This window comes from Melospiza melodia, chromosome 20 (assembly GCF_035770615.1).
Source record: "Melospiza melodia melodia isolate bMelMel2 chromosome 20, bMelMel2.pri, whole genome shotgun sequence".
NCBI classification, from domain to species: domain Eukaryota; kingdom Metazoa; phylum Chordata; class Aves; order Passeriformes; family Passerellidae; genus Melospiza; species Melospiza melodia.
In genome coordinates this window covers 4872882-4889753 of record NC_086213.1, presented here as the reverse complement: position 1 = coordinate 4889753, position 16872 = coordinate 4872882, and the positions used below count along the sequence as shown (strand labels likewise).

The window sequence follows — 16872 nt, the reverse complement described above, 5'->3', positions numbered from 1 at the left end:
GGGAACTCTCTCCAGCTTCACAACACTGCAGAGCTCCAACCAGGCTGAACAGAGCTTGTGGCTACCCTGCACTACACCCTAGGATGTCAGAAGGAGTAAAAAGGCAACACTAAGGTGCTCATATTTGCAAGTGACTAAACACAACTACAGTAAGTCTAGAGAAAACACTGAGGAACTCACAGGTGCTCACTGATTTAGGTGCATGTGCCAGGAATGGTAGACTGAATCCTATTCCAGCAAGGACAAGGCAAGTGAAGCTCCTCAGAACACGTGTGCTCAGTGCAAGGTTCTGAACTCACACACCTGTCACAGCTCTGGGTATTGTATTGATCTCCATGGCACTCACCAGGCACAGAAAGAACAGCAAACAGAAAAAGCTGTCACTACATGTTCTATACCTCTCCTCACAAAACACTGCTCAGCTCTGGCTGCCCCACCTAATGTCATCTAGGAGGTGATGGAGTTCAGCACACACAAGAAATTTCAAGCATCCAGCAAAATCTTCCATACAGGAATAAAGAGAGTTAGGAACTGATTTAGGATTAGAAAGCAGACAGGTATGTAAAAAAGGCAAACCTAACAAAGAAGTATTTGCTTTCTCCATCTCTCTCAGAAGAAATCCAAGCCAACAGTTCAGTAAAACTATAAGCAAATCAGCTGAAAGTAGAAAGTGAGAAAGTATTTTTCATTTTGCCATGAGTATGGGTAAATGAAATCTCATGAGAACAACCTCCATAGTTCATCATCTAGCGCAGGAGTGGTAACACACCCACATGAATAAAGAAAAAGTTACTCAAGCACATATGCTGACACTGAATAGTACTTGCTATCCTTTGCCCCCACAAGAAACTGAAACTTTAATCCCATGTTGAGGTGAATAAGAGATTTTGGTTTAAGATAAAACCTTTGAAATCTCCTTCTGTCTGAGGTAAACGCTTCAGTGCTCACACCAAATGCCTGGAATATCCATTTTCCTCAGGGAAAGCACATCAGGGTAAAAACACACTCCAGAGAGGAGTCATCCCACAGAACAGAAGGGCCTGGTCTCTGTCAGAAAGCAGAGTGGTGTCCCATGCCTCTCTCCTTTTCATTTAGTTGTAGCACAGCAAAATAATTCACTCTACCGAGCAGTAACAAAGCTCATTATCTCTGGCAAACAGACAAACTGCAGGACTGAAGGAAAAACAGATCCCAGAACTGCCTTCCCCTGCCAGTGATGACAATTTATAGCAGTCAAGGACACCTACAGCCTCACTCAGAAAGCACAAATACACCACAGGAAGTTTATCAGAGCAAATGTGAGAGGGAAAGGAGGCATTCTGGAGACCAACCAAGGTCAGCAAATGTGGTTAACAGGCAAGAGAGACTGGGCTGGGTAGAGGCAAGATGAAGCACTAATCTGCCATGACAGGGTACCTTGAAGTCAGAGAGAGATGCCATCAGCTCATCCAGTTCTCGTGTAGCTGAAGAAGCAGAAATTCGGGTCTGCTGCTGACTGGCCGTGACACGCTGGGGGCTGCTCACCTCACCCTGGCTCACAGTGATTGCAGGCCTGGCCAAGGGGAAAATTAAAATAAAATTTTAAGAAGAGTGTGTTTAAACATTGGAGGGCACTCCTAGACTGAAGTCCCACTGTTCCCCCAAGTAAGCAGAGCATGAGGAGTTTCATCAGCACAGCCCAACCTGGCCCAGCTTCCCCAGCACGTGCAGACCCTGCCTCACGTGTGCACACACATCCCATCCACTAACAAACAGATGATTCCTGAACATTCATTTTGTATTTGTGGTCAGCTGTAAATCTGAGCTTGAACAGTCTACACTCTAATGAATGACTTATGCATTTTTCCATCCAGAAGTAGATTACAAAGCACCAGTACCCGCCTGACTTCTGACCCTTTAGACAAAGCCCATCTTCCATCCATCACTGTCCTGCAGCAGCTGCCCCTACACTACAGTCACCATTCCCCCAGGAGCCCATCCCACCCCACCCAAGCCTGCAACCACCCCAACATTACTCACACTGGACTTGGCACGGAGCTCTCCAGCTCATCCAGCAGGCTCTCCACGCTGGGACGCACATCTTCAATCCCACGGGCACCATTGCGCTTTGGCTTCTCCTTTGTCGGGGGTGCAGCCTTCCCTCCCCCTGAGCTGCTGTTCTCTGGGACAACATAGTGAGGGCCAGCCACGCTGGGCAGTGATGGGCTTCTGCCAGCCTCATCTGAAGAAAGGGGAGCAGAAAAGAGCCATTCAGAGCCCCATTCCACACACACACATCTGCTAACCACAGGCAAGTACAAAACATTGTCCGGGAATCTTGTGGAATTTCCATCTTCGAGGATATTAAAAACTTAACAGTGCAAGGGCCTGAGCAACCTAAACTAACTCAGAAACTTTAGTTAGAGGCAGTTTTAAAGTTGGCCTTGCTTTGAGCAGGGTGCTGCAGCTCAGACCTCAGGAGATCCCACCCTCACTAAATAAATCTTTGATTAAGGGCTGGAGGGGTCCCCCTCACTAAGGATGTTGGAAAGAAAAAGCAAGGTACTATTCTGAGAATCAAATTATCCACTCATGCCAAATGTCTTCCTATTCCTTACCTGCTGTGAAGCCACTGGCAGGGGTATGTTGAACAGCATTCAGTTCCAGAAGGAGCCTGTCCAGTTCTGAGAGGTTGCTGCCCAGAGAGGAGCTGGTCATTGTAGGAGACGGTTCTGCAGACTTCTGCTTGTTTGGGAAACTGAAGATAAAAGGGAAATGTGAAACTTCAAGATACAGCAGAAGGATGGAGGGAAACTCATTCCCAAAGTTTAGACATGTGCTGTGGTCTTTTCAGGCTGATGCTTTTAGCTCTGGGGGTAAAGAAGACACATGCTTTGTGACATGACTAAACACAGCCACTGCTATTCTTGTAAATTAGAAAAATAGCATTGATGGACAGGGCCTCTGATTTCAGGACTATGTGCTGCCCAGCCCTGTAGGAAAGAGTTAACTGTCTGTAGATCCAAAATGCACAGAACAGCAGCAGAACCATTAGCTCACGTACGGGAAAATGGCTTGTTTCTGCTGACACCACACCAAGCAGCAACATCCTCCTCCCTGAGCGAGGGAATGCAGGGCTAGCACAGATTGGAGACAGAGGCAAAGCACAAGCCTCAGGTTAGCAGCAGAAACTGAAAAGCAGTAGGATATGTCATAGCCTCTTGCAACACTCAAAGTCTCCCCAGCCTTTAATTTGGGGAAATTGAATCAATTCATAAAAAAGTAATTTGGTATTATTTTCTACTGTGTTAAACACTCATGCATGTATAAGGCACTATCTGTAATTACTACTAGTCTTATATGGGTGATATCATTTACCAGACAGAATTGCAAACTGTTCCAAAGCAGAACTTCACATAAATGCAGTGATTTGTATAGTGGTTACACTATAGTAACAGTCATTCCATTGTCAGTGGCAGGAACATTTTTTTCTCCTGGTTTTACAAATGAACTTTACAAATAACTTTTAATGCTCTAAAGGTTCTTATTTTATCAAAAAGATATTTTCCAAATCCAAAATGGGAACTTCTGCCTTGTGCACAGGACCACATTATGCTCAAAAAGTTAGTACCTAGCAGGTTAAGGACTCTGACACCTGTAACACCACTGACAATTATGAATTCCATAAGGAAGTTATCCTTCTCTTCAGGTTGAAAAACAAGATCCACAACTGCAACCTGAGGAGAACATACTTCACGTCGAAACAACACACCAGTTACAACTAACACCAGAACCAAGCCATGGCAGACCCTTGTTCAAGAGGACTTAGGGCTCTAATTACCTTCATTTAATACTAATTGCATGCAGTCATCTGAAAAAATTGCAATTACCATCTCCATTGGACCACCTCTGGCTAGGCTGCCCAGAGAGGAGCTGAACTCTAACCAGAATTAGTTCTGGTTGGAAGCAACTTCCTGCTCAGCAGAAAGAGCTGGCATGGTTAGATTATGACTCCAAAGAAACACCAATCTCCAAAGTGTAAAAAGGTGCCTAGGATGAATTTCTGACAGCACTCATCCCTATATCAGCAGAAAGGTCTGTCCTGCTGTGCAGGCTACTCCTCCAACCTCTCAGAGTGAGAGCAGCTGCCTTTGCAAATGTGAACTTGCTATCTGTCAATCACCTACTGAGAGGGAACTTTTAAGAAGCTTGAATTTACCTGAAAACTCAAGTCCCTGCACAACACCCCAGAGCACAAGTACTGAGTTCCCAGGGAAAAATAACCCCAAGGCCATCCACCTCCTGAAGAACTTTTGTGCTCTTTAGCAGGGGGGTGGATTTGTCACTTGTGTCTGGATCATATCCTTCACAACACAATCCAGATCCTGCTGTGTCTGATGGATCCTTAACCTCCTGCAGCTGAGCAAGCCCAAGGGCCAGGTCAGAGTTTGAAGTGAGTATGGAAGTTACAGTGGTGTGTTACCAAAGAGGCAATCAAAACTGACACAAAGCAATGTAACACACACGGAGAGCAGTGTTTGTTTCCACTTATAGAAAGCAGCTTGACCCTCAGCAAGCTCAAGTTGTGAGTCAGGCTTATCTCAAAAGGGACAGGATACCTGTAGACGTGTTCCTCTTCACTGGCACGGGGAGTAGGAGAGTTGAGCCCGTCTCTAGGAACGGAGGCACTGGAGCTTTTGGCACTAGAGCTGTATATAGGAGACTGGGACTGAGGCTGTGGAAACAAGATTTGCATTGGAAACAGAGAATACAAAACAAATATATACACTACTGCATTACAAACCCATGCATTGACAAGGCAGAACAAAATAAATTATCTGCTCTTTAGTCAAGCCAGTCTCTATCAGATGGGCTACACCAGGAACAGTTTTCCCCTTACTTCAGACCTGCCTATGAGTCACAGATTTGTGCTGGAAACCCCCAGTCTGCCTTCCACAGGCTCAAGACAGATGAGTAACACTAATCTCATCACACCACCATTTTGTCAGCACAATGACGATGGCTTTCAAATTCTTTTCTGCCATTTGCTCCAACCAGTTAATTCTAATAAAAACTCCCAGCTCCCCCCCATTTCCCTGCTCCACAGCCAAATCCATCCTCACTTCTCCCTATTTCCTCCTCCTTACTTTGCTGAGACCCTGCACTCACAAAACAAGCACCCTGCCACCCACACAGCCCCACTCACCTGCTGGTGGCCGTATCTGGGTGTGCTGGGCTGCCACTGCTCTGAGGGGTCGATCACGGTGCCATTCAGGGCGTCGCTGGAAGGCGGTGGGGGCACCGGGGGTGGCACAGCAATCTCCTGGTACGTGTGGTTTCCAGTTGGGTAGGAGTAAGGAGTTTCCTCCGTGAGAAACACTGGGCGTTTGGAGATATGAGAGGTGGTTGATTCCAGGTCTGCCAGTAAGGCGTCTGCAGGAAAGCAAAACAACCCAACAAAATGGTAAAAACCTGGACTAGAGCTTTCTCTCTTTCTTCTCATTTAATGTATCTGTGTCAGAAGTTTTTTGGGAGGACTTTTCATCTTGGGTAATCTACCAAATGCCTTTAAAAACACTACTGCTGCTCAGGAATGAACGAGTTAATCTAACTTGTACTACAAAGAAAACACCAACATGTAGCAAAGCAGCCAGAAAAGCTGTGTCAGTCTCAGATTTTTGCCTTAACTGGAAAAACACACAACAACTGGAACCTGTAGTCTCACTGTACCCTGCAGAAGTGCAACCTAGGCAAGCCTGTCCAGAGATTTACTCCAACAGGATATTGACACAGACTAATTACAGGCCCCACATCATCACAGAGTCATTTACTGTGGCCGCAGGCACTGCTTTCTGCAGGAAACAAGATCTCAGGAGGTGTTTTCTCCCGAGCCAAAGGTAGGGAAGAAGCATGAAATGCTCAGAGCGGTCCATCAGAGCAGCAGGAGGATGTATTTCAGTTCTCCTGACAAAAATCCCCCTCAGTACATCATACAAACAGTTAACAAGTTTCCAGAGGCTGCCAGGTAAACGCCATTTCTTCTGGAAACAATTCTTAACTAGATGGGTGGAGACTGCTCACAAATTCCTCAAGAGAAGGAAAACCTCCACCAGCTACAAACACAGTCACTCATGCCAGGCAGAAGACCCACATCACACAGTTAGCACTTCTCAAAAATCTCACAGTCCCATCAGATATTAGGCATAAAATGGCATTCCCAGCCTTCTGGATTTCTCCCTGCAAATGTATCCTCTGCCCATTCCCAACCCTGCACTCCTCTGGGGTGACTCAAAGGCAAATCCTGACCTGCTGGACCTTCCAGCCCGTGTGCCCACCCTGCAGAGCCCATTGCAGTTCCTGCAGGGGAAACTCCAGTGAGCGCCTGCAGGTCTGTGCTGCACTCACTTTCCAAAGAAAGCCTCGCTGGCCACGGGCCCAGCTTTCCACTGGGGCAGCAACACCAGTGCACACCTCAGCAAGGCTGCTAGAGAGCAGTCAGCTCACTGGAGACATCAGCACTCCCCATGCTCACAGGACACATCCGGCAGGTCCCTCTGGAGATGTGGAATTCAGCCAGAAAACAGGAACACACTTCAGGAGAATTGGGAGGGGACACTGTGAGCCCCCTGGATCTCCCTTCCCCCTGCACAGACCCAGCTGTCCCCAGAGAGACTCAGCAGAGCCCCTCTGCACACAGCAGGTACCTGACACTCAGGTTTGGGCACAGGGGCTCAGCCTGAGGGTGGCCACCCTGCAGTGTCCCCCACCAGGTCACAAGGAGCTGGTGGCACCAGAATAGCAACCGAGCAACTGCTCACACTAATGGCTGCCCACAGCTCCCCAGGCAGCACCTGCCAGCCCCGAGCCACTTCCTGAGCACAGCACTCCACAGCAGCCAATGCACCTAGCAAGCCTGCAGGAAAATGTATTGGAAGAGGACAGTATTATTGAATTACAACATGAGGAAGCTGCTGCTTTTATATTCACTCTTTTCAAAAAAACCAAAGCATCACAAAAGAAAAAATAAGGAGTCCTGCACTCAGAGAGTAGAATACAGCCATTAGAAAATTAAATGCTGTGTTAAATTATTTCTATACACCAAAGATGCTCCAAACCATTAAAGTCACAGGATCTATCTTCCTAAAGGGACCAAAATATCCCAGAAGCAGATTCTCTGAAGGGAGACAAGTATTCCACAGCTGGGGAAAAATGAACTGAATCTTCTTTTCAAGCAAAGGAACAGCTGGTGGGCTGCAGAGTGAAAGGCACATACCTGCAGGGAACTGCCGATCAACCGCAATTCCTACAGTCAGGCAGGTCCTGCGACTGGAGGTTTCACGCACACCACCTCCCAGAGAAGTGCTTGCCTAGAAGGAGTGGTTTTTGCTTCTCCCCTCCAATGACAAAGGCAATTCAAACTCCACCAGGAAGTGAAAATCCCGTGAGGGTGTTGGGCTCCTCCGGCCCTGCAGAGGGGACGCGAACCATTTTTCCACCCTCCACCAGCCCTCAGTGCAGGAGCAGCAGCTGTAACCATCTCACCACAGACACTGCCCTGCTCGGCTCCTCTCTGTGCTGCTGATCATGGGACAGACACCCACTGCCTTTTGCTGATGGCACACACACAGTGAGCTCGGCTACACGCACTGATTTACTTTTACAGGTCTGCGGAAGAAGGGAGGTCTGGAAATGCCAGGAGCACTGAGCCCCATGGCTGTGAAGGAGTTAAGGTTAATGATTAACCGCCCCCATGCCCTCCCTCTTCCTGACTTGAGCAAACAAGGCAAAGCCGAGGAACGGAAAGCGGAGGGAGGAGAAAAGGCCGGAGAGGAATTACTCGGTTACTCAAACTAAACTCCAACTTTACAACTGATATCGAAGCAGCTGCACGAAGGCACCACCCCAAGCGGGCGGGACAGCAAAGGCGCTCACACACCGGTTTCCCGATGTGAAAGGATTTCTCTCAGTGCTTGCTCGCCTCCAAATCTGCAGTCCCCTGTCCTCCCTCCCCTGTGCCCCCGCTCCTCCAGGCTCACAGCCATGACAGAGGGAAGATCTTCCCCATTCACGTTCCTCCCCGTCGCCGTTCCCGGATCCAATCTCATCAACAACCACAGCTCTCTGAAACTCTGCTGAAATGCGAAATTGCGCCCGTTCAAAGGGCCCGGCAGCAGCAGCAGAACGTCCGCGGCCAGGGCAGGGTGAGAGGGGCGGCGGCACCGTGCCACCCCAAAGCCATCATCCTGCCAGGGGGAAGCGATTCCCCAATGCAGGCACGGGCTGCAGGTCCGTCCCCTGGAGGTCAGCCCAAGGAGTTCCAGAGCGTGACTTGAGGCTATTATTCAAAACCCAACCAAAAATTAACCAAAGGGATTAACATTTTGTTTTCCATTAAGCACTTCATCCCAAGAGGTCCCAAAGCACTGTGCATTCATTTAGGATTTGTACAACTAGCAGAAGACAATATGAGATAAGAGATGAGGGGAAAGAATGGAGATTTATTAACAGAAAAAGATGCATCACTCCCTCTTTTGCAAAAGGGACCAGCATCTGTAACCTGATGAACTGTGACAGGGATGCTGTGCCTTGTGCTGCACCTCTCGTCACAGCACTGAGTTCACAACAGTGACTGCTCCTTAAATGGAATATTAAATGCTTAAATAGAAATATTACAGTCTCGATCGATTCAGTGGGTAATGAAGTGTTCCTGCCCAAGGTGACCCCTGAGGGACAGTGCTGCGGGACGTGTGAATCAGCCCGTAGGAAGCAGCAGACTGTGCCACCGCAAGGCAGTGACTCGGGCCCGTGCCCAGCATCCATCAGAGGGCACCACCAACACCTCACAGGGACAGCGACGAAACGCAGGGCAGTGCCCGGCCTGGCAGCGCCTCCAGCTCACCTGTTCAGCCCCCAAGAGCCGGGAGCCTGTCCCTGTTTCAGGCTCACAGGAACGCCCGGCGGTGCCACGTGTGCTGCACCTCCCCACGGAGAGGCGAATTTCACCGCAGCCACCGCCCCGAGCTCCGGAAAGAGCCACACACCCTGACCCACCACAGCCTCACCGCTGCCCCAAATACTCTCTGGAACCCACAGACACGGCTCTAGGAGGCACAGCCTCCCGAGGATGAAGATTATACATGTAGTCATCTCAAGAGAATAGATTTAACCATTTTGTAGCAGTAAAGTAAACCAGAGTTATAACGGACCTTGAAACCAGGATCACCCCTCTCTCCACTCTCACTACAACAAGCCACTAACACAACCCACAGACAAAATGTCAGCTCAGAGACGTGCACGGAGCAGAATCACCCCAGTTTCCAAAGACTCGGTAGGGGTCAGCTATCTATGGGCTGTGCATATAGAAATCTGTATTTTCCACTCCATTCACAGAGCGCTTCTCAGGAGGGTGCAAAAGGGAAACTTGCTGTAACACCACCAACCTGGACACTCCTGCTTGTCATGGCTACTCTGGAGCAGTTACACAGCCAAGAAAACCCTAAATCCCTGTGCACCTCAGCATAAGCACAGCTGGTCCTCCACAGGCTCAGGTAACCTGGCCAGCCACCTGGCAAAGCTGTGTGAGAACATGAAACAGAAGGACAGAGACTCAATCCCCTCCACTGGACAACCCAAAAATTACATACTCAACTGAAATCAATTGAAATCACATTTAGTCTTGAGGGCTGGTCAAACCACATCCTCCCCATATGGGAGGACATTGCTGTTTGAACTCAGGTGGGTTTTCTACAAAGATTTTCCTGTGGAGGAGGGACAGTTAAAGAATGATGCAACATCAGACACGTTTACCACTGAAAAGCACTCCAAGACACCTGGAGGTGCAGGGACAATAGTTTGCTCCTCTCTCCCTTTCCTCACTTTTGCCAAAGATCATTATTAACTAAGAGGTCCTTGGTATTCTGGTCTACAAATGCTCGACACCATTCTGCACATTAATTAGGTATATACAAGCAGCCCTTTAATACCAACTGCTTTGCTTCAAGGTAATTCCCAGCAAAAGCAAAGCTCTGCTGGTCATTTCAACAGCTCAGGACAAGAACTCTCACACTGATGTCCAGTGCATTGAACCACTCACAAAACATCCCTTCTACCAGCAAAGCAGCAAGGCAGAAGAGCAGGACAAATCCTCAGGCTGAGCCCCATTTACCAGTTCAAGCTGCACTGAAAATTCCCAGCTCTACAGTGCACATTCCTGTGCTATCTCCCCAGCCCACAGCTCCGTGGGCCCAGAGGAGCTCCAGGGCAGGCTCCCTCGGCACGGCTGCGTGTCAGCACTCGCTGCCTGCACATGCAGCATCCTCTGAGCAGCCAGGGGCACATTCTTCAGCTTCCCACAGCCCAGCTCTGCCTGACACAGCAGCAGCACCAGCCCAGGGAGCACAGCACTGCTCTGCAGTCTGCAACAGCAAGAGGTACCCTTTGTACTGATGCACACACCAACACCCCTTTCCAGGAATTTGAGCTGGACTCAGCCCCTTTAAAGTGACTAAAAAGAAAAATAGATATTTATATATTTAGATGTGTCTTCCCATGCATATCAAAGCATACTTTGTTCACTTCCCCTTTCCTGTGCATTTCAGAAATGCTCTTGGATTAAGGTGACACTGAAGCAGAACACATCATGGATTAATTCTGAAAAAACCTACATGACAAGGCATCGACAAATTCACATTTGCCAACTGACATCAAGCAGCTTTTCAATGCTAATTCTTCCTCAAGCAGTAAATAATTTTCCACTATTCATAAGCGGTTTAGAATTTATCCTTTCCTTTTTTTTTTTTTTTAAGTGAGGCAATTTAGAGAAATCTAAATTTGCTTTCCTCCGGAGAAAGGATTTCCATATGCAGTTCATCTCTCTCCACAACTGAGGATTATTAAGCCATGCTGACACAGCAAATCACAGCATTATCAAGACAGTGAGTAGATCAAAAGGATGGTGGTCAATTTTCTTCCCCATCTCATCTACTGCTGGGGAGGAAATGGAAGCATAACTGGAGCAAGATACTTCAAATGCCTCAGATAGCAGCCTTTCATTTTCAACAGCTGAATGCCACATCTGCACATGTATCAAACCACAGACTGCCTGTAGCTCTGCCTCTTGCAGGAGACATCTGGAAAGTGAGTAGCACTGGAGACAGGATTCCTCACCCAGCCAGCACACAGCAAATGCATTCAGCCACAGAGTCCCATCTCCCCAGCATCTCTGGTGCCACATGTCCCTGACAGCCCAGACACAGCACACTGGGGAATCAGGATGAGATGTCAGAGCACAAACTACAGAATTTCCTCTGCTGCAGCTGCACAGAACAGGTACCTGCCCCTCCCTATTTCCCCCTGCCTCTATTTACCCAAATAAGTAGAAGTGCTGCAAGTTTTCCTGGTTTAGGCAGCAGAGGATTCCTAGAGGATTGGCAAATAGAAATAAAAATGAAGATAGCCCCAAGGGCAGCTCTCAATGAGATGGACTTTACATGCTAATCATGTCTCTCTTGGCATCAGACAAACTGCAGACCTCTCACTGGCAGAATCACACACCATTCTCCAGCCCTTTTTTCTTAATACCTGCAAGATGCTGAATTCAAATCCTTGATTTTGCTGTCCCCTGAGAGAGTGAGGGGAAAGGAATTGCATTTCCAGAACTGCAGTTTGAGCTTGCAGCCTCATCTGAGACACCTCTTTGCAAAACCCCTGAATGCAAACCTTAAAAACCTCATTAGGTTCAAGTAAGTCTCCCCAGCACCTTCAGGAATAAATGCAGCTCCAGCTCACATAGAGGGAGACAGCTCAAGGCAGTAACCCAATCCCTGGCATGACAGTTTTACCTTATGAGTAACTGCAGAGGAATGGGGAGCCTGGGTATATTTATCCTATTAAACAGCCTTTCAAAAGAAATATCTGCAGTGCTCTACAAGACCTGCATCAAGAACACTTGCTGGAGCCTTGCTAGGGCTTCTCACTGCCCTGGAGTTCGACTGCAGAAGGTGTGGGGAGCCCCAAACACTGATGGCAGGAATTCCCATTTTGATTTTTCTCAGCAAAATGGAAGAGCCTTATCAGAAATAGGAAAATCAAGAACAGGTAAAGGCATTGACTTCCAGGTAAAAGACATTTATTAACAGGTTTAAATCAATGTTTTTAAATGTAAAAAGATCAGAGACTACAAAAGCAAGAAAATACAAAGACTACATTCAAAATGAGACCTTAAAAACTCAAAGAGCAATTATATGCTCTTAAAATCCTCAAGTTCTCCAGCTCACATATATAGAAAGCATGTGAAATAGTTTGGCTTGCTGTCTAAGACATTTTGAGATGACATCTAAAAGTTTTCCAAAATGTAATCAATATGTCAAGAAAGTGGTTAGAACACAGGACACACAAAAGTGCTCAGCTTTCTTGTGAAGCAGGGGCAGATTGTTATTTAAGATACACAAAAATCCAAGCCACAAAAGGTAAGTCATTTTCCAGACCTAACAACTGCTGGAGTATGAGTGCAGAGCAGCCACTGGGATTTTTACTTCACATTGCCCAGACCTGCTTAGAGAAAGTTCAGATTGCATGGTCAGTAAAATCACTCAGCTCTCTCTTTAATGTACTAATGTTTAAAGCCTTGTGCTTTCTCACTATCAAAGTATTGCTGCAAGTCATGTCTTGTGTCACTGCTTAACAAAACAAATGTCCAAACTAATATCAATATGTGGCATGGTAAATTATAGTAAAGACAACAACCATTAATATTCTGAAGCTTCTCTCTACTTTCAGATCAAAACTGCCTCTTAAAATTAGCAAAATTTTGCATTTGTAGCACTGATTCACAAACTTGTGTGGGTGCTCCCAAAAAGCAAAGGCAACCTCCCAGCTGCAGATGTGCCTGGCTAGCCCAGGCTGCAGAGACAGACTGAGCAAGGATCCACCCTGTGACAGCCAGAACTGCTGCTGGAATCAGGGGGTGGCAGCCACCCTGAATCCTTTCTGTGCCAGAACTGGAGCACTGGCAGCCAAAGCAGTGAGCCTGGCCCAGCACAGCAGCACATGCACCCAGCTCTGACCACTATCAGCAAACATCCAAACAAAGAAAGACACTGCAGTGAGAGATGTGGTCTGCATGAGCAGCTGCAGCAGGGACTGTGGCTTCCTTTCCCAACCACTGAGACCCAAGCTGGAGAGTTTATTCCAGAGCTTGTGGCCAACTAACTGGTCACAGCTAACAGGCACTGCCACCACCCCAAGCCTGGGGCTGTAAAAGGGTGTGCAAATGCAGCCTGTGTGAAGCAATTTCAGGAACTGTTTATCAGTAACTAATCACTGCATTTTTGGGGATGAACTGCAAACCCTGGAGTGCTCTGGCTGTAGTTCCAGCAGAGCTGACACCATCATGCACTGCCAGTGTAAGGGAAAGGCCCAGGGATCCTCCCTTCCCTAGCATGCAAACCCAGGCTATTCCTGGAACTTGCCCTGCTGATCACCAGATACTTTCTAAACTAATTCAACTTACTAATCCAATAAAAGTTTGCTGAGGTGTTGGTTTCAGTTTTTTAGATAAACTCATTAGGTTTCTTGGAAGAACAGCTCCAACCATTCTATGACTTAAGCAGCTTTTAGAAAATATATTAAAAAGACCAATGGCAGAATTGAGCTCTTGTTCAAGTAAATGAATAAAATTTCTGCTTTAAATGGAAATGTTCTACTTTCAAAACTTAGGCCAGAACACAAATTGTAAATCCAGCCCATCCTGCCATTAGTTGAAAGAAATCACCTACCCTCCCTGTCAGATTCCCATAACTCATCTGCAGCTCAGATGCAGACCAGAAGAAAAGGCAGCCTGAAAAGATGCAGCCAGCAGACAGCTCCAGCTGAAACACTCCCTATTCTGGAGACATTATCTGCTGCTTCCACCCAAACCAACACTGACATTAAATATTGGCTTTTTAGCCCCAAGACTGTGACATGGCTCAGTCCCTAGGGCTGCACGTGCAATGCACCCACTGATGCCTCATTTGTGCTGCTGAGCTGAAGAGTGAGATTTTGACAGACTCCTGACCATAAAAGTGGAGATAAGCCAACTCTGTGTGCTACAAAAACCTAACAGAAGCCATCATGTGAGCTCAGAGCTTCCACCAGATCCCCCAGATGGGCAGGAGGGCTATTTGTGTGTGGCTCTGCTGAAAAACCATTCATGTCACCACTAGATCCTCCCTGCCCACACCATGTTCTTGCAAATGAATGCATTTCTGTGCCACCCAGAGCTGCAGTGGTCTGTCTGTCTGTCTGTCTGCAGGGTGAGGGTGCAGTCAGCAGGCTCCTGTGCAGCCCAGCAGCTGCAGGGCTCTCAAGGGCACAAGGACACTGTGGGAGAGCCAGCTGACCAGTCTGCAGCCTGGCACCAGCAGTGCCTGGGAGCCACAGCCCCATCCCTTGGGGAGCACCTCAGAGCCACCACCTGACATCCTGGGTGCAACAGGCTGGGAAATCCTTTGGCTGCTGGCTCTGTTCACAGCACCAAGCTGGCAGGGAGGTAACCTGATCTTAACCAGTTCCACAGGGCATGGGAACACCAGCTCAGCTGAGAGCTGAGAGACACCACAAGTGCTTGAAGATTGAGTCAGCAGAGTTTCCTGGATGAAATAACAAATTCACAGCACTCCCTGCCTACAGTCCAGGCTGTGTGAAGGAACCACAAAGATTTTCCCGTAGGACCAGAATTTTTCCACTTAGCTCTCTGAACACTAGACTCCAGCTGAAACTGAGTGAGATAAATGAACCAGCACCTACAAAAGAGAAACATGCAGTTATTCTGCCTTTCTCCAACTTCCTGATCCAAACTTCCATCCACTTTCCCCTGTCTCAGAACAGTTCATTAGATGGCTGAGATAATGGAAGTCCCACAAGGTACACAACTGCTTTTGTGGTCAGAGATAAATGTTCCTCAATATGTCACAAGTGTGCTGAGCATCCTCACACTGAAAGTGATTTGTACTTCAAGTCCCTTCTCCTATCAGAAGGGAAAATGCTCCAGAGAAACAAAATATGGTTTGAATATGTTTTTTTGGTTTTTGGACAAAAAGCTGCTAAACCCAAGTGTAGCCTTTTGAAGTTCTTCAAATTAACCTCAGCTGTGCACTCCACTGCCTTGCCTATCACATTCAAAAGCTGCCAACAGAAACACCAGGAAGAACAAACTCTCACTGGCACTGAAGATCCAAGGGCAGCATAGAGGACAGAGACTTTCAGAGGCTGCTCCCTCCCAAGGGTGTGTCCTCCCATTTATTTCTCATTTCCAGAAGTGCTAGATCAGGGGGTTGGAATGGAAGGAAGGGTTATTTCCTGCCACATACAGCATCTTCTTTTTTTATAGCATGGTTTTCTCCACACCTGAAGTGGAAAGAGATATCTTATATTTACTTCCCTCTGTTTATAGCGGTGAGCAGCAAACAGCTCATGCCAAGAAAAAACACCTTATGCTAAGACTGGCTGCTGAAAATTGAATTCATGTTCCATGTTCCTTACCAAACAAATAAATATTTTCAGTTTCACAGCTACCAAAGGCTCCTGAGAAGGCCAGATGCAGCTACACAAGCCTTGGATGCCTCCAGATTCATGGTTGTGTGAAGCTAAAATAGAAGATAATCCTTTGTGTGGTTCCTTTCTACCTAGATTCACTGGGCTGGCAGAGTCCTGAATAACAGGAAACCATTTCCAAAGCTGGAGAAGCACAAAAAATTCTTCCACTGCTCCATGAACAGTCTTCAGGAGAATGAGGAAAAGTTTGTCAAGGGTTTGTACATCACAGCTGTGGCACATCCTGTGACACAGCGTGTGCAAAAGCTGATCTGACCTCAACGTTTGCACAATGCTGAAGAGCAAAGCTGGGCTCTGCTCACTGGACAGAGAAGTTGGAGATTGCACAAGAGAAGGATCACAGGGTGATCTGTAAAATTTACCAGCCTTCCCCAGTACTCCAGCTCCTGGCCTCCAGGGATTCAGGCTGTTTGATTTCAGTACCACTGTCCTCAGATGATGTTCCCACACACAAGTTACAGCACTTATCACATGGAAGCTTTTCAGTCACAGCTGTCACAGTTCCACACCCTAAACCTCAATCTCCACATATTCCATTTTGCATTGATAGAACTGGCCGTGGCCTGCAGCAACTGCAGGCAGTGAAGTCTGCAGCCACTGCACCTGAATCCCAACAAGGCTCACAAATCAGAATCCTCATCCTAACATTCACACTTCCTTGACAGCACAAAAGAAATGTACCTTTCAGAAATGGAGAACTGAGATGCAGCCCTGAACAGCACAACATAACATGGCAAGTCCATATTATATCAGAACAGAAAACAAATCTGACTCTCAGGCCTGTACTAAAAATATTTAAGTTGGAATTTCTCAGCCTGAATCTGCAGTCTGCTATGAGCTCCACCTGCCACCAAGTCTTTTGTCAGAATCCTCTCCTTTTGGAAGCAAACTCACTGGCATTCAGCAGGCAGTTACACCTAGCCCTGTAAAAGATCACAAGGAACAACTATCTGCACAAATTAGAGTCTCCATTTCTCTCCCTGTGTGTCAGCTGTGAAATTGGAAACAGCTCTGGACTCCAAGGAGGGTAAGTACAGCCTCTGACAATCTTCTTCTGGAGTGGCTCTTCTTATGCAAGATCTATTTCTGATCTCTGCCTGACAGCAAACACATCCTCAGGCATTTCCAGGAAGTCCCAGACAAAGGCAGCAGCAAATGGCCAATCCTGACCCAAGTGTCTCTGGAAGGGAGGGTTGGCTCAGACTAAAGCCAGGGACATTGCTCTGTACAAACAGGAATGACACGGCATCCTGGCCACTTTGGTGGGAGGAACAGACTGGAGGGAGTGTAAACATTTTA

General features: G+C 47.3%; 1 protein-coding gene across 2 annotated transcripts in view; it reads right to left on the bottom strand.

Moving 5' to 3' along the window:
• Nucleotides 1-16872, bottom strand: part of PXN (paxillin) — a 43017-nt gene that overhangs the window by 12651 nt on the left and 13494 nt on the right. For both annotated transcript variants that reach the window (XM_063173421.1, XM_063173420.1), the window contains exons 2-6: nucleotides 5186-5412; nucleotides 4599-4714; nucleotides 2598-2737; nucleotides 2020-2221; nucleotides 1417-1552 (exon numbers count right to left, since the gene is read on the bottom strand). In XM_063173421.1, coding sequence (XP_063029491.1) covers nucleotides 1417-1552; nucleotides 2020-2221; nucleotides 2598-2737; nucleotides 4599-4714; nucleotides 5186-5412 — 821 coding nt within the window. The remainder of the gene's footprint in view (nucleotides 1-1416; nucleotides 1553-2019; nucleotides 2222-2597; nucleotides 2738-4598; nucleotides 4715-5185; nucleotides 5413-16872) is intronic.